The sequence below is a fragment of the Pelmatolapia mariae genome, linkage group LG17, assembly GCF_036321145.2.
Source record: "Pelmatolapia mariae isolate MD_Pm_ZW linkage group LG17, Pm_UMD_F_2, whole genome shotgun sequence".
Classification (NCBI taxonomy): domain Eukaryota; kingdom Metazoa; phylum Chordata; class Actinopteri; order Cichliformes; family Cichlidae; genus Pelmatolapia; species Pelmatolapia mariae.
In genome coordinates, this window is record NC_086242.1 from 16,144,060 (window position 1) to 16,170,576 (window position 26,517).

The following is a 26,517-nucleotide window of genomic DNA, read 5'->3' on the forward strand; positions in this document are numbered from 1 at the left end:
CCTTTTGGGATTTACTTACCTGGATGATTGAGCATGCATCAAGACATATGTGAGGAATATGTGACACTAAGAGACGTTACATCCTCATAGGCAAGTGATTTGTAAATCATAGTAAAACATACCCTGCTTTAGTCTACCTTTTTAATCTAAAGAAGTCCATAGTTATTCAATTAAACATTATGGTGTATTCAGTGAGGCCCAAAACTAGCATTTGCGACCATAAACTAATCGGGAAACAGTTTCCTGAGATCATAAATTAAAGCCAAGGTATTGGTGCAACCATAAGAGTCTCCCCCTGCTGGCCATTAGAAAGAGTGCAGTTTTAAAGAGCTTCCAACACTTTTTTTGTAGACAATATATTTTTGATCTAATGTAAAGAATTAAAAAAAATAATGTATTTTTTGGTTTTTATATGTTATCAAATTAATTTTCCCTTTTAAAAAATCAAAATGATTTTTAATTTTTTTTAAAAAAAGCCAAAAAAACGTGAATACTATTTTTCATTAAGAGCGTAAAACAGCAGCGCATAAAGCGCAAAACAGCTGATAACAGCACCAGGTGACGGAGATGGATGGAGATAGTCTAATCCTCTCCCAGCCACTCCCAACCTCTCTCTCTCTCTCTCTCTCTCTCCCTGTGATGCTGCAGCTCCTGTAGGCTCTTCAGTCTCCAGTAAACAGCAGTCATGGCGACAGTGGTCCAACCGCTCACACTGGATCGAGGTAAGGCGCTCGGAGCTTTGCAGTCTGTGCATGTCACCGGAGAGATTATTTTCAGCCTTTTTTCCCCCAAAAAACTTGAGCGAGGATTTGGTTAGATTCTGATGTTTTTTGGTGCCTGTGTCCAGCTCGGATTTCCTACACATCGTTTGCGCGAGTCGCTATTTCAAGGCAATATGAGCTCTGGCTTTTCTAAATAAAAGCCCGTCGGTTCCGTCCGTGTATTTTTCCAGACCGGAGCGCTCAGTTCTTTCGTCAAACTACCGAGGGGGTTTCTGCGAGCACGAACATCTTGAAATTAATACCCTTAAACCACTTACAAGGGGTCTCGTTTAATTTCATCTGTATTATGTAACCCCTTTGGCAACATTGTCCCGTTAAAGCTCGCTTTTTGATCTTCATCTGGCGGAGACAATAACGCTCAAATCCTAAAGCGCATTGACACGAAAATCTACTTTGTTAGACGGGAGATAACTTCTCAGGCTATCTGAACTGGACAGGTGCAAGACTGGCTGATTGGTTCCCTCATCAGGGTGTAGATGTTGTGTTTTGTACTTGTTGGAAGCGGTGTGCAAACAAACCGCAGTTGAGGGTTAATGTTGTCCTGTGATGATGTTGCCTAGCCTGTTTTGTTAATTCATCTCAGGTAGCGTTCAGAGCTGTTAGTAATTACAGACTTTGTAACTTAGACACACATTAGTCCCCTGATCTCATTCATAAGATACAATAATAATGCATGTAGGCTGAAAAAATGTTCAGTTTCCCACCTAAAGATGCTGTACAGATATTTAAAATACACTAAGGTCTCCCGTAATATCATAGTAATTCCTCTGGGAGATTTGAGGAAGTACAAAATGTCCTGTACAGTTGAGAAGATGCCCTTTACATCTCAACACTTTCATGTTAAAGGAGTCTAATTTTGAGGTCACTTCGAAAAATCCTCCCAGTCGCACATTCAGACCAAATGCAGATCCGTTGGTGAAATGTAATATTGCGCAAGCCTTGCATAGGGAATGGATACTGTCAAATATAGAGAGTGAGACACCTTAACGCTTTACTCTGTGCCAAGTAAAGCCAGCGTCAGCTCTCCTCCCAAGCCACACGAGGGAAGTATATAAATACTCTTTATTAATTATTCTGCAGGGATTAATCTGACTGCTGTCACTCGTTATTGGTGATTTAAGTAATTAACCACATTAACATCTACTGCTAAAGAATACGATTTTTTTCCCTTCCGTATGTTCAATTTGTTCTTCAGTGAAATTTAATGTCTGAGGGCAGTGAAGCTTTACAGGTGCACAATCTGCTGGGAAGCTGCAGAAGTGCTGTACATGCAGAGTTAATGAAATGAGCCACAGATTGATTCCGGCAATGAGATAAACAATGCAACCTAAGCTTTTCCCACCCATGTCTCATAGTAGACTATAGATTTATTTTAAAAAAAGGAGGCTCTGCTAAGCTGATAAATAGATTTGTAAATAGCAAGGCAAGGAGCAATGTCCTGCAACTTGATAAATTGTCAACATTCAATGATCTTAGTCATTTGCTTGGGCAGTGACTCAGCTGTGACCTTCGTGTGTACACACGGGGCCTGATCCATACCCACAAGCTGGAAAATGCAGCTGTAATGGCACAAACAGTAGTAATGATAGTTTCACGCAGGAGCTGTCAGAGCCAGGCAACATTATAGGCTTCCTGTCCTCGGATCCTGCCACTTTGGTGAAAACACTGTAATTGCTAATGAAAAGGTGCACTCCTCTCGTGTTTGGGTGGAGGCTTTTGCTGCTGAGTTGCTGGGTTTGTCAAATGCACGCAGGGAGAAAAGGAACAGAGATGTTCATTTCCAGAGCTCCCACTTGGCTTGCGGGGTCACAGCAGGATGAAAAGATATTACATCATTGGCCTTCCTGTTATTGTCAAAGGAAATGACTGTGATAAGCAAGCACCGTCGAGAACAATGGATTTGAACCTCGCTGTATAATAAAAAAAAAGCGCCTTTTATTCTCAGTAGATCTGGCATTTATATAAGTGCAAACTGACACACCCCGGAGATGAAAAAATTTCTGTATGAGAGCAGAGGGCACTGTGACTGAAACTTCCAGAGATAAATTTAAACATCTATCAGGTATGGCTATGTGGCAGGACCCAAATGCAGGACTGAACTAAGGAAGGCAGCTTTATTGCTGTAGCTTGAAAGCTCGAAGAAAAAACAAGGATACAAAAAACCAGAACCAAGAGAACAGGAAACAAGGACCTCAAAGATAGCGTGAGTGAACGATGCGACAACGGGCAGAGGAAGATGGAGGATAATGAGAGGATGGGCAACAGGTGGCAACACAGCTGGAACTAATGCAGACTAACAGGACGGGAAATAAAACTCAACGCACTGTACACTAGACGCGAGACTGTCAAAATAAAACAGGAAGTATGATAAAAACAGAGATGAAGACTAATCAACACAGGCTTGACTCGAGGACCGGGGAGAAACAGACATGGGGAGATGACTGACTGAGGAGACAGAGAGGGAACATCAGACACAGAGACAAGAGAAAAACAAACATGAAGACGAGACTGACTAAACACACGAGAAGACTAGACACTGCGAAAAAAAACTCGAAAACCACACAGAACTGAAGGCTAACCGAAGCATACTTAAAACATAACGTAAATATAACTATGAACCTAAGAATCACATAGAATATTCAAAAAATAAACTGCATATTGTTCAGAAACTTAGTACCAGTACCATGACAACACCGGCAAGCTGCATGTTTCCAGTGAAATGCTTACTCGCTGATGGCAGGATAATGCTGGTCACGTTCTCCATTTCAGTTTTGTGTGTTACTCTGTGTTACTTGCTAACTGGTTGATTTTTTTTGTGTCATATTCATTATTTTATAATGGTCTGCCTGGTCCAGAATTCAGCTCAGAAAACATTGAACTAATAAAGCTCATTTGCTGAATTGTAGTCCTTCCTTTTAATTGCATTAAAGTCCTTCACTTTATAAAAAATGTCTCGAATGTCCAGCCAGCAGGGGTAACCACTCTGTGTCTAAAACACTGCTTGTGTGGACATCTGTGAGAATACAGCCTCAGTAAACACTTTCCTGATGAATTTCTGGACTCAGTTACTAATTTCAGGATGTATTGATTAAAACATGAAGTCAGTTTTGTACGATATTGTCATTATTACAGTCAGAGAGGAGGATTGTCTATACTCATTAGCTAATGACTTGTAATTTTAAGTTGCTAGCCAGTGAGTATGAAGTGTTCTTAGTTTCACAGTAAGATCCTCTAATCACTCGTTACCTCTTGTTTTGAAACACAAAGATGGTGCCAGTGACAAAGGATCCATCACCAATCCATGATGTAATGGCATCTACCGCTATCTTTCATTTACAGTATTTAATTGAGCAAAACGTTGATGGAGATTTTCATCAGTTTAACCAGTGAATGATGTGCAGTAGACACCAGGCATTATGTAGTTGGTGTTAACAATTGTAGAACAAGGAACATGGCGTGGAAGTCTCCCCTCAAAAGCCCCCACTGTTTGCAGTTTTCCGAGCTAACAAGTTAACCCCGAACCTGTGGTAGGAAGATTAGATGTTTGCTCCTAGCTCTTCTGCACCACATGTTATGGGATGAAGACACTGATCGGTTCTTTATCCCCACCAGTCTGTTCATTTAGAAACTGCAAAGCAATCTTTATTCGTCCCTCACTTTGCTGCCATTGTTCATTTTAACCCCAAACAAGTTGGTGATTACGCCTGGGCTTCACGCGCATTTCCACAAACCCAATTGTTGGATATTGCACTAACCATAGCTAGAAGGAAGATTTTAACTCTTTCCACTCACCCTAATATCCATGCTGTATCCGTTTTAGTTAGTACAATTTCTCCATTCCCCCGAATACAAAAACATAGATGTTAAGTTGTTGAATTTAGCTGCTTGTTACAGAGGTTTAGGGTGGCCGTGGATTAGAAGGTAGAGTTAGAGAAGATCATTTACCGACCAGAAGGTTAGTGGTTCGATCCATGGGTGCTCCTGCCAAAGTATCCTTGGGCAACAATCTGAACTCTGAGTCGCTCCCAGTGTGAAAGTTAGATAAGACTAGATAGACTAGATTACAAAAGATAGATAAGTTAGATACAAAGTGCTTAGACAGAGAAAAAAGTGTTTGGGTAAATGACACATGTTACACAAAGCATTCTGATTGGTCAAGCAGAGTAGAAAATGTGCTATTTAGGAACCAGTCCATTTGCCATTTACAGGTTGAAACTGTGTTAGGGGCGAAAGCATTGGTTTATCATTGTTAGAAGATTGCGGTTATGTTCCTTGTACCTACAGCTGTACAGCATGTACAAGAAAGTAGTTTCTCAGCAGTGCATTTCTTCCTGTGAGGTCGTGATCAGTTCAAATGTCAACAGTAGAAAGAACCCGTTCCTTCCCAAAGTATGAATCATTTTGTTTTTCCTCACTGTGTTGCAGGGACCTTTGGAATAGAACAGTTTTTATACAGTTTATGTCTTCTTGTCTTAGCACAGTGAAATGAATAACTGCGAGATCTGAGAGATCGTGGTGAGTTCATCCATTTGAGGCTAGAACATATTTCCATCACATCCACTCAGTCACACCGCTGTTTTTAAGGGATTAAGGAGGTGCTGACAAGCTGACATCACTCGTAGCTGTCTATATTTTAAATGGCCTCCCGTTAATGCAGAAATAAAGGTTCTCTCAGTAATTGTCTTGGAGGGACATTGCCCAGTAATTACCCAGGATGAAGATGACAATAAGAGTGTGATGTTTTCTGGCTCTGTTTTCGCCACAGGCTCCTGCAGGAGCCATTACCCTTCTAGGAGTGATTTATTTCTTGTGCTATAAGAGAATCGCTGCAGTTGGACAAATTAAAGCTTATTCTCTTGGCATGGAGAGAGAACTTGGTTGTCCCATTTTTTTGTATTCAGACTGTGATTTCTTTTGTTTTTATCACTGCCTTTAGCAGTAGAGTTGTCAAGGGCACCTAGGTCAATGTGGCAGCGGCAGATGGCAAGGGCTTTTCAGGACAACTTACTCCCAGATGCATGACATCTGGATAGCATTTCTCAGGGTACAAAGGTGCGATTCCCGTCAGAGAAAGGTCATTAGAGACTTTTTCTGTCTGTCACCCCCGAGATGGAAAGCAGCATTTCATTTAGAGTTAGTATTTGAAAGAGGATCTCAGGTTTAAATCTCAGCGTTGCGGTTTAATAAGCGCAGACAGACGCGGACGTGTTTATTTACATTGTTGCAGTTTTGTCAAACTGACACTTCTAAGTACTGAAAATGGATTAGGCTAAGTTTTGTACACTGCTATAAATGACTAATTATGTCAGGAAATGGGAACGGAGCCCAGTGCAAAAACATCCCCCTCAACAGTGTTGTGGAGCTTTGTGGAGCATTGAAGCCTTTATTACGTGTTACTGTGGCTTTGTTCAGCTCTGTGCCTTTTCTCTAATCAACAAATGATGAGGATGACCTTTTTTAGTCACAGCCTGATGTTTTCAGGGTATAATGCCACACAGAGAGTGGCAGCTATAATCATTTTATACCGCAATATTTGTTTTAGATATTTTTTACATTGTAAAATTTAAAATGAGAAATATTAAACTATTGTTCTCGGCATGAAAAGTTTATTGGACCAAAGTGATTACATCATGTGTTCTGTTCAATATATAAGTTGTTGGTTTGTCTAGAAGCTGGATTCGTCCCCAATCAATACTCCAGATACTTGCTGATTGGTGACAGCATGTTGATAAAATATTTCAAGAACTTCAGTCATCCAAAATAACTGGAGCTAGCAGAATTTACCACAAAGTAAGACACAGTACTTGTCAGAGAATTAAATCATTCAAATGCTCCAAAAGATGCTAACAACACAGACATGGTTAAGAGGTCCAGTTTACACCTCTAGAAATAGCAATGTAAACAAGCAAGCTAGTAGTTAGCTTGCTAACTATTAGCTAATTGCTAGCAAGCTAATAGTTAGCTCTAGTTGATTTCTAATATTAGGCTGTTAGCTTATATAACCTCAATTCTCAAAAGTTGGGGCTTTATGGAATATAAATAAAAACAGAATGTCATAGAGGGAAAAATTAGCGATAGAAACCAAAACTGTTCTTTGTACCAGGCGCCTCTAAATGTGTTTATTTCTGTTTAAAGTTGGGCATTGTAACAGGGAGTCTGTGGAGATTGACTCACTTATAGAGTTAGCCTAAAGTGGAAGTTAGAGGAACTGCAGTTTTGGTACTTATATTTTTTTTTTCTTGTTTTCATCTTTGGAGTTTGGCACTTATATCACAATCTATCAACAAATCCTCAGCTGGGATCTCTTACAATGCTATTATCAGTTTCTTCCACTGATTATGCCCCTATTCAGCAGTTTTCCTTATTCTCCTTCTCTATTTAATTTTAATTAGTTAGAAAGTCAAGAAAGATGAAGCTGAAAGAAAAAGTAGTAGTGAAAGTTGGTGAGTTTACATGCCTGGGGTTAAATTCTCAAAGCAATGGATGGTTCACAAGAGCGGTGAAGAAGAGAGTGGAGGCAGGGTGGAGTGGGTGGAGACGAGTGTCAGGGGTAATTTGTGATAGAAGGATAGCACAAAGATTGAAAGGGAAGGTTTACAAGATGGTAGTGAGACCTGCTATGATGTGTGGTTTAAAGATGGTGGCACTATCATAAAGACAGGAGGCGGAGCTGGAGGTGGCAGAGTTAAAGACGTTAAGATTATTATTGGGGTGATGGGACGGGCAGGATTAAAAATGCATCAGAGGGACAGCTCAGGTTGAGCAGATTGGAGGGAAAGTAAGAGAGGCAAGGCTGAGATGGTGTGGACATGTAAAGAGGAGGGATAGTGGATATACTGGAAAACAGATGTTGAAGATGGAGCTAGGAGGAAAAGAGAAAGACCACACAGGAGAAGAAGATGCTCAGGTGGAGGTAGATCATCTGCTTTGGTGACCCCTAAAGGGAGCAGCCTGAATAAGAAGAAAGAAAATCAAGAAAGAACAGCTAGACATGGCCAAGACTTTGTATTTGACCTTGTGCGGTAAAAAATTAGTCATTTCCAGGTAGAACTGTTTGGCCAGGCTCACAATTATATTCAACTTGTTGTAACTCGGTCATATTTTCGAAAATCAAGTTCAGCTACAATCAAGTTATCCAGTTATTTCAAAATCAAATCAAATCAAATTCAAATTTTATTTGTCACATACACAGTCATACACAGTACGATATGCAGTGAAATGCTTAGACAACTGCTCGTGACCTAAAATAAAAGACTATGAATAGGATAGGAAATAAATATGAAAATTAAAATGAAGGGTAAATTTAACTAGGAAAGAATAAAAATAAAATATAAAAATTAAAGTTAAAAATAAAATAACTGTACAACAAAATACACAATACACAAAATACACAATATAGAAAATATATAAGAATATATGAAGAAATATAGAACAATAAGAGCAGCTGTACGAGTAATAAATGATAATAAGAATAAGAATAAGAATAAGAACAACTTTATTTATCCCGAGGGAAATTCTTTTGTCATGTACATGCTCAAAGCAGCAGGAGAGACAGAGGAACAGATGAATAAGATATAAGATATACAATATATACAATAAGAATAGTGTACAGTAATATACAGTAGGATAGTGCAAGACATAGTATCGGATAACTCTAACGAAGTAATATACATAACTATATCCTGGTGAATAAATAACTTAACTATCAGTGCAGGCGATTCTAGAAAGTGACAAAGTATTGTGCAGTAGAATAAAGGGAGTAGCAGCGTATGATGGGGGGATGAAAACAAATATTCAGTAAGTACTCTTGGGTAATATTGCACGGTCTGGGAGGGAACAGAATAACATAGGTAATCGTCTCAGGAGAATCACCTACAGAGTGAGGAAGAGTTAAAAAGTCTTATTGCCACCGGCACAAAGGATTTCCTGTGGCGGTCAGTTCTGCATTTTGGGGCAATGAGTCTTTTGCTACGTTTGCTACTTTTGCTCATGGGGCCGTGCATGGGGTGGGAGGGGTTGTCCATGATAGAAAGAAGCTTTTTTAGCATTCTCCTCTCAGACACCTCCTCCAGGTTCTCAAGTCTGACACCCAGGACAGAACCAGCCTTTTTAATCAGTTTGTTCAGCCTGTTGGCATCAGCTGTCTTCACCCCACTGCCCCAGCACACAGCTGCAAAGAACACGATGCTCTCCAACACCGAGTGATAGAACATGGTCAGCATTTTCCTACCAACATTGAAGGACCTGAGTCGCCTCAGTAGGAAAAGCCGACTCTGCCCTTTTTTGAAGATAGCATTGGTGTTCTTGGTCCAGTCCAGTTTACAGTTCAAGTGTACCCCCAGGTACCGGTAGTCCTCAACGATCTCCACATCAGCCCCTCTGATGGTGACAGGGGTAGGAGGAGGAGCCTGCTTCCTAAAGTCCATAATCAGTTCCTTTGTCTTTGTGATGTTAAGTTGTAGGTGGTTTAGCTCACACCACTCGACAAAGCTGTCCACCACACTCCTGTACTCCTCCTCCTGTCCATCCCTGATACAGCCCACGATGGCAGAGTCATCCGAGAATTTCTGCAGATGACATGACTGAGACTTGTACCTGAAGTCAGATGTGTAGAGGGTGAAGAGGAAGGGTGATAGGACAGTCCCCTGCGGCACCCCTGTGCTGCTCAGGATGTCATCTGAGCGGCAGCTCTTCAGTCGGACATGCTGTGGTCGACTTGTTAAATAGTCCGTAATCCAACCTACCAGTGGGGCGTCCACCTGCATTTCCGTGAGCTTATTATAATGAAAGAAATGTAATGTCCACTTGTGACTGATTGTGAGTGATTTGATTAGATGACCACGCAGTGTAGTTGTGCAGTGGCCACTAGTGTAAACAAATGTCCAGAATGTCCAGTGTGTGTGTAAAAACCATATGTGTGGGTCAGTACTATGTGGTGGTGTGATTGAGAGACCGTATCGCCTGCGGAAAGAAGCTTCTCCTCAGTCTCTCTGTGTTGGTCTTCAGGGAGCGGAATTGCTTTCCTGACCTCAACAGAGAGAACAGTCCATTGTTGGGATGGCTGAGGTCCTTCACGATCTTCCTGGCCTTGGTCCAGCACCGCCTGCTGTAGATTGAGTGCAGGTCAGGGAGCTCGGAGCGGATGGTGCGCTCAGCTGATCGCACAACCCTCTGTAGAGCTCATCTGTCCTGCATGGTGCTGTTCCCGAACCAGGTTGAGATGTTTCCCGTCAGGATGCTCTCTATGGTGCAGGAGTAAACGTTCCTGAGCACCTTGGAGGGCAGTCGGAAGTCTCTCAAGCGTCTGAGGTGGTAGAGACGCTGTCGGGCCTTTTTCACCACGGTGTTGATGTGACAGGACCATGACAGGTCCTGCGTGATGTGAACCCCGAGGTATTTGAAGCTGTCCACTCTCTCCACTTAACAATTATTTAACAAATAAATGTTTCCTTGGTCCTTTTATATTATTAAAAATGTTTTTCTTTCAAATATGATTAAAAGCAAACCAAAAGTGAGCATCATCACCAGTGACCCAGAGCCAATAGGAAATTTCAATGTAAAGTTCAGATCTCAATTATCTCCCAGTCTCTTTGTGAATGCAGCCAGCACACTTTGCTCAAAGTTTTCCGGTCACATTCATGTAGGATCTCGCAGTGAGATGTGAAAAGGAATACTACGTGAATCTCTCTGGATAGTGAAAAAGCCTTTGCCTGGGTATTTTAAGTCTGTTTGAAGCGCTAGACTCCCTTGAACTTATGATATCAGAGCATAAAAGCACAGGAAAGACTCGGTAATAAAATCTGTCTTGTGAAAATAATCCACATTTTAGTGGCTTTAATGCTGCAATTAATATTGTTTGGGTTTTGTTTTTGGTAGTGGAAGAACAAACCTTCATAAATGTCACCGCACAGAGTGAAAAAATTAGTTCTGAGAAAATTTAGTATACTTATACTCCTGACAGCTACATAGCTAAAGAAAACTTGTGCTGGATGATTTTCGAGCCTTTGTTCAGTCAGTGGAAGTGGTGGTAAAAAGACAGGAATCACTGTGGGGGCAAAAGTGTAAGAGAACAAATAATCCTGCCAGCCAAGAATCAAACTTGGGACTCGCTGCTCGGGGCATTTGAGGCCTACCCAATTAGTAAGTATCACTAATGAGAATGCCCTCATCCTTCGTATAGCAGAGGGAAATTAACTGCTGACCACCTGACGGGATCTCTCCTGGTGTCATCACTCTTTATAATATGGCAGCAGTACATTACACTGTAACTGCATCTTGATGCTCATTTACTCCGACCAATGTCACTACTCCTCATAGAGATGCTCTGTAATTACAACCCATGGTTTTCCTTTGCACTTCAGGATACCTTCTTATTTTATTTTATTTTTTTCTGGCAGATAATTAGAGAGAAAGATACTTTTTCTTGTGTCATTATTCATAAGAAAAAATATCCTCATTTAGATACAGCAACATCAACACCCTTTCTTCTTTCTTTGGAGGAGAATCTGTCAGAGTACACAGTGAGAATGACTTAATTGCATACCGTCTGTTTGCCTCAGAGATATGCTAAATTTGACAGTCTTGCATGTCTCAACGAAGCTGAATTTTTATTGAAATGAGTGTAAAAAAAAACAAAGTACAGATGTTGAACACATCTGGGCACATTGACCCCCCCCCCCCCCAGCATAAATTTGTGGGGGTTTTTTTTGGTTTGTTTCTTTTTTTAACTTTGGAGTAAAAGTCAGTAAAATGCAGAGTTGAATGGTGGTGAATCGCCTCTGTTGCATTTTTAGGGAAAAACACTCATTTGGGCCACGATCCCCGTGAAGTGTAGCGTTAGCAGATGTCTTTAAATGAATGAGAAGGAATGCAGAAATCAGAGGCAAGGGCTCACTGTGCTGATTTATAAAAGCAGGTTTAATGTACAGGTCGAAAAGGCAAAGCATGTGGACACAAAGGCGAGAAAAGAGGCATAACGAGGCCAACAGGCAGAAACAAGAAGGCTGAGAGTTGTTGAGCGTGAAGGAAAGGGTTAGTTGTCTCTACCAAATGGTTTAGAAGAGGACCAGGAACATGTATGTGCATGTGGGGGGTCAGGCTGATGATGAGAGATGAGTAATAGTTATTAGTTGTTATGTTTTTTTGTTTATTCCATTTTAGCTCATGCAATAGTGAGACATCCTTCGGTCCCCTATGACCCCAGTTCCTCCCCTTAGTCCAAAGACACTCGTGTTAGGTTAACTGGTGTCTTTAAAATGGCTATAGGTATGAATGGTTGTCTGTCTTTCTGTGTTAGTCCTACAACAGACTGATAACCTGTCCAGCGTGTATCTCTCACCCTATGACAGCCGGGATAGGCTCCAGCCTCAGCGCAACCCTGAATTGGATAAACAGAAAAAAATGAACCAGATGCTAAAGCAGTCATTTTCTGGTCATTGTTTATTTTTATTTTTCTGCTATGACTTTTAGTTAGGGCAGCACGGTGGTTAGCACAGTAGCCGCACAGCAAGAAGGTCCTGAGTTCAATTCCACCATCAGGTCGGGGTCTTTCTGTGTGGAGTTTGCATGTTCTCCTCGTGTTTTCGAGGGTTTCCTCCGGGTACTCCGGCTTCCTCCCACCGTCCAAAGACATGCAGTTAGTAGGGATAGGTTAATTGATTAATCTAAATTGCCCATAGGTGTGAATCTGTGCGTGAATGTGAGTGCGAATGGTTGTCTGTGTCTCTATATGTTAGACTGGCAACCTGTCCAGGGTGTACCCCGCCTCTCGCCCTATGACAGCTGGGATAGGCTCCAGCGCCCCCCTGCGACTCTGGAAAGGATAAGCGGGAATGGATGGATGGACTTTTAGTTATTAGACAAAAAACAATTCACAAAGTTCCCACATAAAAAGTCATTGACTCACAGTTTCTATAATCATGTGTACCAGTGCATTTTAACTGACAAAGACTAAAGCTTAAGACATTTCATGTACTTTAGTCAGCCTTCTAAGCATAACAGATTGTTTTTTCTTCAGCTTAGTTCTGATTTGATCGATCCACTCATCCTATACCTTTGGCTCTTGAGCTGGGTAAAATACACTTATAGGTTCTAGTCATCTGTTTGCAAACAGGCTTATTGCCTATCTTGACAGCTGTATGGAGACTTTATAGTTGCAAGATTGACTGTGTATGCCTGACGTGTGCACACTGTCACAGGGCAGACACACACACACCAGCACCCCCAACTTCAAGGCCCTTCCCTCAGATGTTAGTAAAACACGTTATATCCGGTGGTTTTCATGTGTGTTGTTATTGTATAACCGTGGTGGTTAGTCAAGGATGGAATTGCATTTCCTATACTACCTCCAGCTGAAGTTTATTCATAGACCTTGCATGTAACAGGAATGCCATGTGGGCGTTGAGGGCAAACTTGGTGTTATCTTGAACTACGCTTCATTTGTTTTGTCAGCCTTTTTTGCTCAGTTGCAAGTAAAACATTTGATAATTATGGTCTTTTGCCACTGTTATGTCACTGTTATAATAGAGGTCACTAAGCTGATTTGCCCCCTCTGTTGCACTATTAGGTAATGTAATATGTCATTTCACTGCACATCTGATTTGGGAGTGATTTCCTGGTGATGTGACGTAACTATGATCCCCTGCGGTCATCTCAGCTGCTTTGTCATGGGAAAAAAAAAATCACCCTTCAGTGCCTCCTCCGTGGGTTTCCTCTGATCCGTCACACAGTTCATCTAACGGGGCCCACTTTCACATTTAGCACACACAGAGCAGTGCACAGTGAAGCGTGACCGTGGGACATTTGTGCTTAAATATGTGTGGTTCATTTGAATTGCAGTGGCTGAGCTAAAGAAATAAACAAAGCGGGCAATGTGATCTGCAGGACATAATCCATCACACTAGTCCCACTAATTCACAGCACATATCACTGGAAGCATCAAAGAGGAAACGTGCCTGTGCAGCGCGAGCAGACATTTCGTTATCTCTGGTTTGAGGCGTGTGGCTATCACTTGCGTTACATTCAGATTTGTATGTCCACCTGCAATTATATCATCTTGTAATGGCAGAAGATGAAGGGCATGGCAAACATGGACTCACAGTATTTCAGTTTTTACTCTCTATGGCTTACATTGCACAATTTAATTGCATTTAAACTGTGCAGCTTCTCTGTTTGATGCAGAGCTTCTGAAATTTAAAATAACCCCCCGATTCGAGCTGGTAAGATTATATCAGGAAATGGGAAGGCATCACTTATGATCAGCAAGATGAAAGCACTGGCAGAAATGTCTGCAACATCAATCTTTGAAGTCAAGTTCCGAATGCCTAGTGAAAGTATTTGATGCGGATAAGGAAAATGGTGCTAATGAGCATGTGGAAGTCAATAATGGCGGGGGGGGGGGGGGGGGGGGGGGAATATCTGGATGGCCCTTGACCTGCATGTAATGAGAAAGAAATGCTCGTAAACCTCCGTTGCCCTTGCTGCTTGGAAGTGTACCAAGTCATTATGAGCTATTCAGAATCAGTGTTTTTTTGATATTCAGGCGTACGAGTAACCTTTATTATTCACCTTGATAAAATATGTATATGTGTTAGTGCTGCATGCTTAAGAATGTATTGGCACTTTAAACTCCCATATGGGGGGGCTGAATTAATAAAAAGTGTTATATGGGTATAAACAAACTGCTTTTATACGTGTCATTAAAGTTTTAAGGCAAAGTTTGCCATATTTTTAAGTAGAAATTCCCACTCCTGTTTTTCAAGGGAGACCTGACCATTGCAAGTTTCACTTTGTTTACCTTATTTACTTCATTTGGAGGTATTATTCTGTGAGACTTTCACCCCTGGTGTCATATTATTTGCGCTGCAAACAGATAAAACAGCCACAGAGATTCTCTGACTTACTCGCGTTAAGCCTCAGACCTTGCTACGAGCTGTTTTCACTCAAACTATCTACAGTGCAACCAGGACACGAGATGTAGGGAATTAAATTTTGAAAAAAGTTTCAGTGTTTGCGAAACACAAAAAAAGAATGTTTTATTCACCCCAGTGGTTTTTTTGGCAGGGTGGTTGGGCGTATTTGATAACAGGAGAGGTTAAATTGACCATGTGACGTACAAAAGATAAATCTCTCTCAGTAACACAGACTCATGCCAGCCCTGAGAGAGGACAGAAGAATTAAGAACAAAGTTTAATTAAGCGGGCGCAGGCTGGCGTTCAACCAAATCGTCGGCCAAGTACAAAAGGTCACAAACAAGCTGAAGTGTCCAAAAAAGGGCGAGCAGGGGTCCAAAAATAAACAGGGCAGGGCAGAAAACAGGCGTAAAGACCAGAATATCAATTAGAGATCGGACAGGTGACAGATTAAAGGAAAATAAAGACCATCAGGTGTCTTGTTTCACCATGTGAGCACTCGGAATAACTTTGTATTGATTTGCAGTGACCTTTTCATGTAAGAGGACAGGAGGAACCTAAGCATGCCAGCACAATGTCCCTGAAAGCATAACACCTCACAGCATAGATAACATCCTGTTTTAAAGACCTGCAACTTCCACATCAGAGTGTTGTTTATAACTTGGTTCCTCTTTTTTTCAACTCACTTTTATTTTTGATTTTGAGTGACAGCCCTATGTCACTAATGCCATAACCCAAAGTCTCACACACTGCTGCCAAAGGAAACCTTGTGCTTAACCGACACATGCAAAGAACTTTGACAACGCTTCATTATTCCAGCAATAAGACACGTCCAACTGTTTTTAGTCCTTTTTAAAAAATAAATACTAAAATCAAAATAATGGTGTTTGGAAACTGTGTGGGGTCCCAACTAAAGCCCAGAGAGCTGCTAGGCTTCTAATACTGTAGCATAAACCCTCCATAAGTGTGTCGACTCAGCATGGACAACACTGAATAAGCGAAGCATTGAAGAAAGCATGAAATCCTCACTGCAGTGTATTTAAAATGCATGCTCAACTGTTAACGTGTGTCTCGTTAAATCTGTGTTTAACGCTTCTTAATTAGAGACGCTTCTGCTGTTGTTGTCATTTTATTTCTTATTAACTTATTCAGTTGCATTTTTGTGCCGAATCAGAGAGAGAAGCTGCAGGCATAGGGGCAGTAACAGTAGGAGCTTGGTGTACAGTCCCTCTGGGGATGAGAAGCAGGTGTGAAGGTAAGTGCAGGGCTGAGGTGATTGGAACAGGCGGGAACATGCTGAAGGCTAACGGTGCTTGGACTGGGAGTGATAGAATCTTTAATGTTCGACAGACAAAACACCAGGAAAAATAGCAAAAATGCAGCTGCTGTTCTTGGTCTTTAAATGAAACTCTTAGTTATTAGATTAATGGCTAATTAGCACTTTCCTGAAAATTCACACCACTGTTTGCTCTAAATAAGCCTGTATTAAATGACTGGACTGTCGCTTGCATGCCTTGTTCTGTTGATGGGAACTGACCCCTGCAATTTCAAGCAAATCAATAAAATTCTCAGTGCTTTATTACAGAGTGCTTGAAATAGAAACAGGCAGAGGGGGTAGCCCTGACAGCCAATTGGCTATAGCTCATACCACATGGGCGGAAGTGCTTTGAGGAATGAGTCCCCAATTTGATTTACAGCCAGCTGGATTCTTACCATGTCACTCCCCTGTTCTCTTTCCCCATATTTCCTGTCCGTCTAATAACAGCACATTGCCCCCAAATGACCTTTTAAAGAAATAGAAACTGTACATTTCACATTACCTTATATAGTATTCGCAGGGGCCAGAGCTCAGTACTGCTTCTTTTCTTACCTCCCGCTGGCTTGCATGCAGCAAAAGCCTTTCAGTCTGTCATCTGCTTTGCTGAATTGCTCAATATTCCCAGAATTCAATACCAGCACACGGATGTGTGTGTGTCCTGGTATTACTCATATAGTGGGGACATAAAGAGAATCTGTTAAGTACAAGTCAAACTTGTAGGGACCTGAGTCTCCTTTGGAAGAAAAACCAAGCCCCCTTTATATGAATCGTGAAATTTTAGGTTGAAGACGGAAACTGTTTTCACATGTGAGCTCAGGAAAATGTCAGGACATTTAGGTCAGGGATGTTAAACTCATTTTACATCATAGGCCACATACAGCCCACTTTAATCTTAAGAGGGCTGGACCAGTGAAACTCCCCTTTCTGTCAGTATAAAGAAGTTTAATTATACATTTAATCCTTGAGGTATTAGAAATATAAGAAAAAGGGGTGCAATTTCGAATGTATGTCTCAGTTTTTTTCAATATGGTAGAGAAATGCTGCTGCGGTAAATGAAAGAAATTTGTCACCAGGACTCTGAAATTGTAAGAAATAAACGTGTCAGATTACAAAAACGTGAATCCATGTGTACAGTGGATGGATACACAGTGTATTCTGTGTATCTGTTTTAAATAATAGAAATTATAAAGAGAGAAAAAAATGAACTTGTCCTTGGTTTATGTTTTTTTTATGAATTACCCAGTTACTTTGGTGTAGCATGTGGGAGGTCTTTGTCAGTAAAGATAAAGCTGTAAAACTTTACACCTTCCAATAATGTCCAATGGGGTCGGGCTGGAGTCTTCATCAGGATGATTCTGGCCCCCGGGCCTTATCTTTGACACCTCAGGTTAGGTTGTGATACTGTCAAACGTTTTTCTTTGTCACATGTTGATACTCTGTGTGGTTTTAGACAGGGGATCTGACTAGAGCTTGCAGAAAGCAGAAAGCAGGACGATTGGGAAGCCAACAAAATTAAGACGGTTCAGTGTGCAAAGCATCATGCATTTGTCTTCTGGCATTCAACTCCCTGGGGCAATATTAAGCTTAGGGCAATCGTGCATGTGTGTAAATGGCTATGGGTTTTTTAAGTGGTTTTTTTATACCAAAGAAACCTGCATGGAGCTATAATACATAGTTGAACCTTATAATGAAGGGGACACAGCCTATTAAGTATAAAATAGCCTATCGATGTTTCTAAGTATATATTATTTACTTTACTACATATCACTACTCAGTGGGTTATTTATGGTTCATTTATACTTAGAATTTCTGACTTTTTGCATTTTGCTAAATTATAATAGAGCACTTCACTCTCAGACTGCTCACAGACGGCTTACTTGTGATTCCTAGAGTTTTTCCTTCCTACTGTTGCCAAGCGCTCGCTTACTGTCTGATTGCTGGGGTTTCTCTCTACACTGTATATTGTATGGCCTTTACCTCACAAAGTAAAGGGTCTCGAGGCAACTATTTTTGTGATTTAGAGCTGTATAAATAAAATTGAATTGGATTTTCTCAGTCTCTCATATCATTGTGGAGTAATTTTAGTCCCACTCGTCTTTACAGCATTACTTCAGTTCATTGACGTCCACAGGTCTATGCACAGCTCTCTTAAGGGCCTGTCAGGTCATTTCATTCAAGCTGAAGTCTGGACTTTGACTAGGCTGTTGCTGCACCTTGATTCTTTTGTTTTTCAGACATTCTGTTGTAGATTTGCTGCTGTGCTTGGGATCATTGTCCTGTTGCATGACCCAGTTAAAACTTTAGCTGTCAGGCAGATGGCTTCACATTTGACTGTAGAACACTTTGGTGTATAGAGGAGTTTGTGGTCGACTCAATGACTGCAAGGTGGCAACATCCTGTGGCTGCAAAACAAGCCCAAACAATCACTCCTCCAGCAGAGCGCTTGACAGTGGATATGAGGTGGCTGTGCCACTGTGCATTATGGGCAAACATCTGTCCAAAGGACATTGTTCTAGACGTGCTGTGCTTTGTTCAGATGCAACTGTGTAAACCTAACCTGTCCTGCCATGTTCCTTTTAGAGAGAATAGACTTTCTCCCAGCAACCGTTCTACTGTCATGAACTTTAACATTTAACTTGCTGATGGAGGCCTGTAGAGTCTGCAGTATAGCCTTCGGGGCTTTATTTTATTTTATTTTATTTTGCAGCCTCTCTGAGCATTACATGGTCTGACCTTGGGGTGAATTTGCTTGGTTCACCATTCCTGGAAAGATTGTGGCATTGGGTTATCACACACCTGAGTGCTCTGGACCGGCAAAATGCCAAAACCTCTGCTTTTATAGAGGTGCTCACACTTGCTGATACTGAATTATTCAAATGCATTTGTTTAGCAGCAGCTGGTTGCTGCTTAACTTTTTAATTGCTATGGAAGCAGTAAAGGTGTACTTATGTTTTCTATTTAAATTACTTGTCCTTTTTTTTCTGTTTCTCTGTTACTTTGTCTGTTCGAATTGTTAAATATCAACACTTGAGGGGGGGTTGGCAGCACAATTTGTTATGTTTGATTGCATTACAGACTTCTGTGTGCCTGTTTTCCCAGTTTTCTCTCTGAACAAGCATATGTGGATACTACAGCAAAAAACCTAGAGAGTATATTTATGCGTCTGTGTGCTTGATCCCTGGTGGTCAGCATAGATGGAAGTGTGGCCCCTGCTATGTAACGTCATAAAATATGCAGTTTTTGCTTGTTGATATATCATGACCCTAAACCTGCAACTCAGCTAAACATCTGTTGCTGCTGGCACATTGTTTTAAATGAATAACATCAGATGTTGATATATAATTATAACCCATTGATAAATCAAGCGGCAGAAACATGTTGCGAGGCTCAGATGTTTTACACAGAAACTTTTTTTGAGCAGTGTGATATTGACGGGAACAAAGCTAATCACACTTGCTGGCAAGAAATAATGTGACCCAGTTTTGAAGTTTATTCTGTAACGGGGCATATTTCAGCTCAATCTATGCTCATCTATTCAGATAAGGCTTTGACAACTTTCTGATGTGTCCTCGAGAACAGATAAAAAAGACGTCACTCAGTCACTGATTAAAAGACACTAATCTCAGAGGCCGCTGGATCATTTATAGCGCTTGAGGTCTTACCAACACTGAGAGACCTACTTTAAAAACACAGTGTACACAACATCTACTGTAAGTCTGTCTAGCTGAGGAGAGGGATCCCTCTTCCTTTGTCTTCCTGAGTTTTCCCGCAGTTTAATTTTCTCTTTTTTCCATTTTAGGTTTTTTTTTTTTCTTGTCTGAATTTGCTGTCTGATGTTGGAGGATGCTGTTTGCGTCACATTTGTGTTATGGAGCAATACGGAGCAATGGAGGTTGCATTTTAATTCGGCTCAACATGATAAATAATTAAATGTGTCTGAAAAAAATATTTGATAGTATTTACAAATTGGCCAAAACAATGACTTAAATAATCAGTAACTAGTAAACAATGAATATAATCGGTAGTTACATGCCTTATTATGGGGTACTTGCAAAATATAGCCTGTGTCCACTTTGGGTTGAAACTAGAACAGGGGGAACTTGAATTGTATGAGCTGAAATGTTGTTGCAGTCACTCCCTCTTGTGTGGTCACAGGTCTTAGGCATGAATAAAACATGATATTGACACAACAATCTAAGTCAAGTGATTGAGTACCAAATCACCCTTTCTACCTTTGTCAGTCTATTTGGCCTGCCAGTTTCAGAGGGTAAAAAATTAATCATCCAGGCTGTGGGACTTGTTCAGCAGAAGCTAATTAAGAGAAAAGAGCTCAGAAGACCCCAGAGTCATGGCCTCTACCTTAAGGCTTACGGTTTAGTGTAAACGCTTTGTAATGCCTACTTTTTCCAGAAAGTGTTACCTTTGAACAAATGAGTCCTTGACTTGTTACCCCGCTCCTTTATTCTCATGCTCAGAGATAAGCCAATGCAAACGATCCATGGATGGGATTGCTGTTCTATCTTCCTTGCAACCGCTGGCCTTGACTGAGTCTATTTCTATTATCCCGCCCATTGATTTGCTCTAGCGCCTTTGTCACAGCAGTGCTGTTAATGTAATTGAACGGGGCTTCTTTTTTTTCCCTCTTCCTCTATCCCCTTGGCATGAGTACACACACACATATACATATTTACTCACACCCATTCTCTCTCTCTCTCTCTTCCCAGATGTTGCCAGGGCTATTGAGCTGCTGGAGAAGCTGCAGGAGTCAGGCGATGTTCCCGGTCACAAGCTCCAATCTCTGAAGAAAGTCCTTCAGAGTGAGTTCTGCACAGCCATCAGAGAGGTGAGTCACTGCTGCTCTGTTAACACCAACAAGAATTTAGATTGTTTTTCTTGTGTGGGGCTCCTTTGTGATGACCTTTCCCGTCGGTCTTCTGTACTGGACCTTTAGTAGAATTTGTGCATATTATGTTTTTGTAATTTAAGACAAAACAATACAAAAAGATAAAATGTGGGAACAATAAGTTGAACTCAGGCGTGACTTTTGCAATGGCTTTATCCATCTAACTCCATTTCTTATTCCACAGGGCTAATGACCCATAAGAGCTTGAAGCACCATAGACAAGCATTATGTAGCTTTTCTTGAAAGGGCACATGGACATTGTTAGGAATACCAGCCGTGCAGAGACCCATACGAATAATCTCAACATGTAAACCACAATGAGACAGGAATGTAATTCACTTTTAGATATACATAAAGGGGATAAATGAATAAATATTTTAAAAATAGGTTGTCTGGTTATACCCCACCATCCATCATGTGTCTGTGGATGTTGGTTTCTTGGATAACTCTTTAAAAAGAGCTACCTTTAAAAAAAATATTCTCAATACTATTACAAAGACTGACATTCAGCCTAATCAAGAATGCAAAAACTTGTGTATGACACCATCTATTTCTCTTTTTCAAAATTTGCGTTAAACACAGGCACACTTGACAGTTTATTTAATATCAGTCAGTATCAAACATCTGGTATATATTTGCCGACATTTTCTGCTGTGTAACAGACATTCAGACAGGACCGCTATTGGTATTTATTGACGATTGATGATAATGAAAGTTGAAATGAAAATAAATGAAAATTTATAAAGTAAAGAAGAGACACCATTCATACGTTTCTACTGTTGACATTGCATAGGTTGCCCACCAGAGGGCACTGCAACTTCCGTTTTGGTAACACACGGCCAGCTAATGTGAGCAAAGTCAGGCAGAGAGTATAAGAGTAAACGAATAACTACACAAAACAAAAGGTTATGGAGTTTTTCCTTCCTGCTGTTGTCAACAATGTTTATGTTTTGTGTCTTTGAAAGAAAAAGATATCGATATTGGAAAATATTGAAATATCAGATTTTGAAATCACTAAATTTTGGTAGCAGGAGTGGTCTTAAAAATTCTGTCACTCGGAGTCTAACTAGTTCATTTAAAAGAAGTGCCATTGCGATTTGTTGGGTTACTTTGAAGATTAGCTTGACGTGGTTACTTATAACTTTAAGCGTATTGTTATCTGTGGTGCTTGAAAGGCTTGATAGTAGCAAGAGCACTGATTCTGAGTCCTGTAAGCTCCATCAGACTCAAGGAAATAAAAACAGCAGATAGTCACCTTGTGTTTTTCAAATGAATTTGACACCTGACTTGACATCCAAATCTCTAAACAGCTTTTCGCTCAACATATTTCACATCTTGGCCGACGGTGAAAAGTAACATTACCTGATAGTTTTATATAATGCAGTGGTGCCAAACTGTGCTGTCAGGTCACTGTGCCTTGAAACTCAAACCCAAAGCCCACAGTAAGCCTGGAGCAACAACAAGAAAATCAGAGAGTGTAACTTTAAGTCATTGCTGAGCTACATCAATCAACAAATGACTGCAGCATAATGAAAATGTCAGAGCTTATCGCGCTGCCTTATTACAGCTAGAGCTGAACAGCAGAAGTCAGAGGCACAGTGGGTTTTTGACTCCATAAACCCCCCCCCCCCCACACACACACATTTAAATGTTCACAGGGCCAGAAAACATCATGAGCATTTCATTAAGTCTAAGGTTTGATAAAGCTCGTTAAACTGAATTTTAATTAAGCGAATCACTGTTAGGGATTGGTTTCAATCGTATTTTACGGGGATGAAGTAAAGTGTGAATCGTGAAACTGAAGTTCTTGTTTTTCTCCTCTTATTAAAATGCTTTCATTCTCATGCACGCAAAACAACCACCCACTGATCCGTCATCTTAAGATCATTCATCAAGACGGCGGGGGTAAAAAGCAAACAAGAGCGTTTGCTCTACGTGGCGCGGCTGCACAGGCTGATAACAACAGATCTTGTGTGTTTAGTGTTCTGTCTGTTGTGATATACTGTAGCACTACCCAGTGACATGGATTTGTTAAGTAAACAGCAGTTTGAAGAGCAGGGAAGCAGATGACAGAATGGCCTCTGTGCTGCAAGTTAATTGTGAACAAAGTGAACATGTAATTTGTTCTGGAATGAAAGACAATTAGCGGACTTCATCAGTATGTTGAGAAGAGCGCCGCTCTATTTTCTGAAGGGAACTGTGTTGTAAATTAAGTAGACATGCAATAAGATGTTACTGCTGCAGGGCAAAAAATAACCATGTTTTGGACAATCAGTGATTTGGGGAGTTGTAAGCCAGCTGCTGTAATTCGCACTTTGTAAAACTTACTTTCTCAGTTTGTACTTGTTACTTGTAGAAGTATATATGGGGTAAACAAAATTATAAAGAAGGTCTTAAAGTCTGAAGATAAATAATTGCGTAAAACATTTTGTCATTTGTTTAATTGGGGGTATAGAAGCAGTGTAAAAGATGAAGAAAACGATGAGTATGACACTTCTGTATTTAACAAGATCTCACCATTTCTTTTACTTTAACAGAGCATAATTAAATGTCATTTTATGCATTAACTGCCATTAGGATACTGTGATTTAAAAAAAAGCTGGTCCGATGTATTACAACATACATAATTTATTTATTTTTTAAATATAACATAACCTTTGTCAAAGATGCCTCATATTTTCAGACTTTTACAGTTATCCCATCCACTTTCTGTAACCACCTGTAGGTAAAGCAGCTTTCTTCTGATTGGCTGCGCTTCGTAAGCTGAATGTTTCAGGATCACTTGGGTGGGGCTTCTGTGCTAACATCCAGAGCTGTGTGCATGAGATGACCATAACGGTGATATTTAGCCTTACTGACATCATACTGATCTAAGAGTAGAAAAAACTGTCTAGATCAAAGTGGTTACAGCACTCTGATGGCTAAGTGTCTACACGTGTTGATAGAATGTAGTGTGCAAACACTGTGAGACACCTACCAGGTCTTTATATTTAGCTTACAAGAACGCTGGCTTTGTTCTATTTTTTAAAACGCCCTGGAGCTATAGTTGTCCAGGCTTTCTGAAGCACTTTTAAAGTTTTTATCTACAGCAGATGAACAGTATCTGAAAGTCATGCCCTTCAGATAAAAACCTGATGCAGGACCTGAAAGATGCATCTAGCCCTTCAATTTATCCATCTACTGTCAGAAATGGTCTCAGTGGAAGGGTGGCTACCAGGAAAGAAGAGAAACGGGGAGAAAAGGCTGAGGTATGCCAAAGAACTGGACTAAAAAAATCATTTTTTGAAATGTTGGATTCGGATTGATGTCATTATAGACAGAGGAGATCAGGACAGAGTCAACAGTGAGCGCAACACGGTGGAGGCTCAGTCATGTTGTGGGGCTATATTTCAGCCAGTGGTGTTGGGGATCTTGGAAAAACTGATGGAATTATGATCCCAAACACACTGCCAATGCAACAAAAACATACCTGGATAGAAGAACACACAATGGGACACTATCAGTCATTGCCTGGCTTCCCCAGAGACTGGACTGAACATTTTTGAAGTAGTGTGGGATCATGTTGAAAAGACTTCCAAAGAATGTCCTTCAAGAAGCCTGAAGAGCTGTTCCTGAAGATGAATTCAAGAAATGACAAGAACACCTGGCTAAGACAGTTCAGGTTGTGTCGAAGAATAAAGGGGGTCATCCTGAATATTGGCTCGTTAGACTTGTACAAACTCTGTATTTTCCTTACATACCGCATATCCATCTATGTTTGCACATGTTTTGATAAATCACTGCCACTTTTCCCATTTTACATAACAAAATATAAAGAAATTAGGGGTGGCTGAAGATTTTTGTACAGCACTATATGCATATATGTGTGACAGAAAATAAGGTAAAGCACTAAAGGTCCCTTTTAGATCAAGGAAACACATCAAAAAGGAGTGTCATGCAGAGTCTGTAGAGGATGATAAAATGTGATATTTGACAAGGCATCCAATTTGAACGCCCTTTATAGTCGCAGTTTAATCAGTGAATGCTGGAGATCATTAATTTTTCAGCTTTTGTCTAGACATAAAAATAGAAAGTTCGCCAACACCAGCAATGACACCAATGAGCAGAAATTAATTCTGATCAAATGTTACGTAAAACCCATGAAAACATGCAACAGAAGGGATGGGGAATAGTCTTCTGTTCTGCTCTGCTCTGCTCTGGCCAGCTTGGGGAAGCCTGGCACGTCCTGGCACCAACTGCCCGTCTGGCAACCAGCTGACTGATCTCAGTGCCAGTCACTGGAGTGCAATGACAGCGATTCTCAAAAACCTCATAAAAAAAAGAGCGCGGCAGCAGCAGTAGTTGCTGTTTGCCAAGAGCCAAAGATGCGAAGCACTTCACCCACAAAGAGCTGGCTAAACACAGTCACCAGGGAAACCATCAGAGATGCTGTGGGATTAGTGGGCTGCAGCGAGGACGACTGTGGCTTATAGTCAATGGCACATTTGGAAAACCGACGCTACAACAGCATCTCTCTGTAGTGCTGAGCCAGCTGGAGGACCATTTATAAGTGGCGGTTGTTGCATACTGTAGATTATTACCATTATTATGCAGAGCATTAAAGGAGGTCATGTAGTGGAATATCACAGCTCTCAACAGCTGTGTCCTCCGATGCTCTGTTTGCAGTTAGGAGAGACAATCTTTGAGTGAAAGGGAATCTCAGTGGGAAAGTAGCAGTTAGGCTGGATTTAATGGTCTGAAATACTAACGCTTTTTTTTTATATATGTTTGTTTGTGACAAGAGAAAGCAGCTACAGCCACAGGGTTCATTTTTTCTGTCTGGTGATGTCTTCTTCTCACACACAGCCTGCCTGTATTTCAGTTTCTCAATAGGCATTGAAAAATGCTTTTTTTTATAATTATTTGTACCTGTAGCTTGTACATAAAAGAAGGAAAGAAGGATGTAGGCCTGGAACCCCCTGTAACAGGCCCTGCTACTATCATGACACTTAACTCAACTGGACGAAGGATGGTGAAGATGGGGCTGCCAGGCAGGACAAGAAAAGCATGATCCCATAAATGATTCATGGATGTAGTAAAGGAAGACTGGTGTGGGGTTGGTGTCATAGAAGAGGATGCAAGGGATAGGATGAGATGGAGGCAGAAGATCTGCTGTGGTGACCATAATGGGAGCAGCTGGAAGAAGAAGAAGAAGAAGAAGAAGAGAAATGTTGCATGCAGCTGACAAACTAGTCCTAGTCAACTAATTCCACATGTGTGAATTCCTGTACTATTACATGTATTTTGAGTGTAAGACAGCACTTGACAGTTCTCTGTATGTATGCAAGACTTTGTACATACATCACCCCTGGATGTTACTCTTTATATATAGCATGTAGCTGTCTCCAGGTTATAGGCAGTCATTTCTTAAAATTTTGCTTTGTTGTTCTTATGGGTAGCAGTTAATTACCATTAACTGAAATATTAAAAGCAAACCTGAAAAAAAAAAAATACAAAATCTCCACTGCTTTAATTTATTTGTCTATTTCTTGTCTTTCTTTGCTTCTTGATTTTTATCTCTAATATCTTAGATGTCTGAATATTACAGAGGAAGAAATAAAGCAG

At 40.7% G+C, this 26,517-nt stretch overlaps 1 protein-coding gene across 2 annotated transcripts in view; it reads left to right on the forward strand.

Moving 5' to 3' along the window:
* The first annotated feature begins 633 nt into the window (after positions 1-633).
* Positions 634-26,517, forward strand: part of lin7a (lin-7 homolog A (C. elegans)) — a 46,321-nt gene continuing 20,437 nt past the window's right edge. For both annotated transcript variants that reach the window (XM_063500987.1, XM_063500986.1), the window contains exons 1-2: positions 634-722; positions 20,735-20,853. In XM_063500987.1, the coding sequence (XP_063357057.1) occupies positions 686-722; positions 20,735-20,853 (156 nt within the window). In that variant the 5' untranslated portion in view covers positions 634-685. The remainder of the gene's footprint in view (positions 723-20,734; positions 20,854-26,517) is intronic.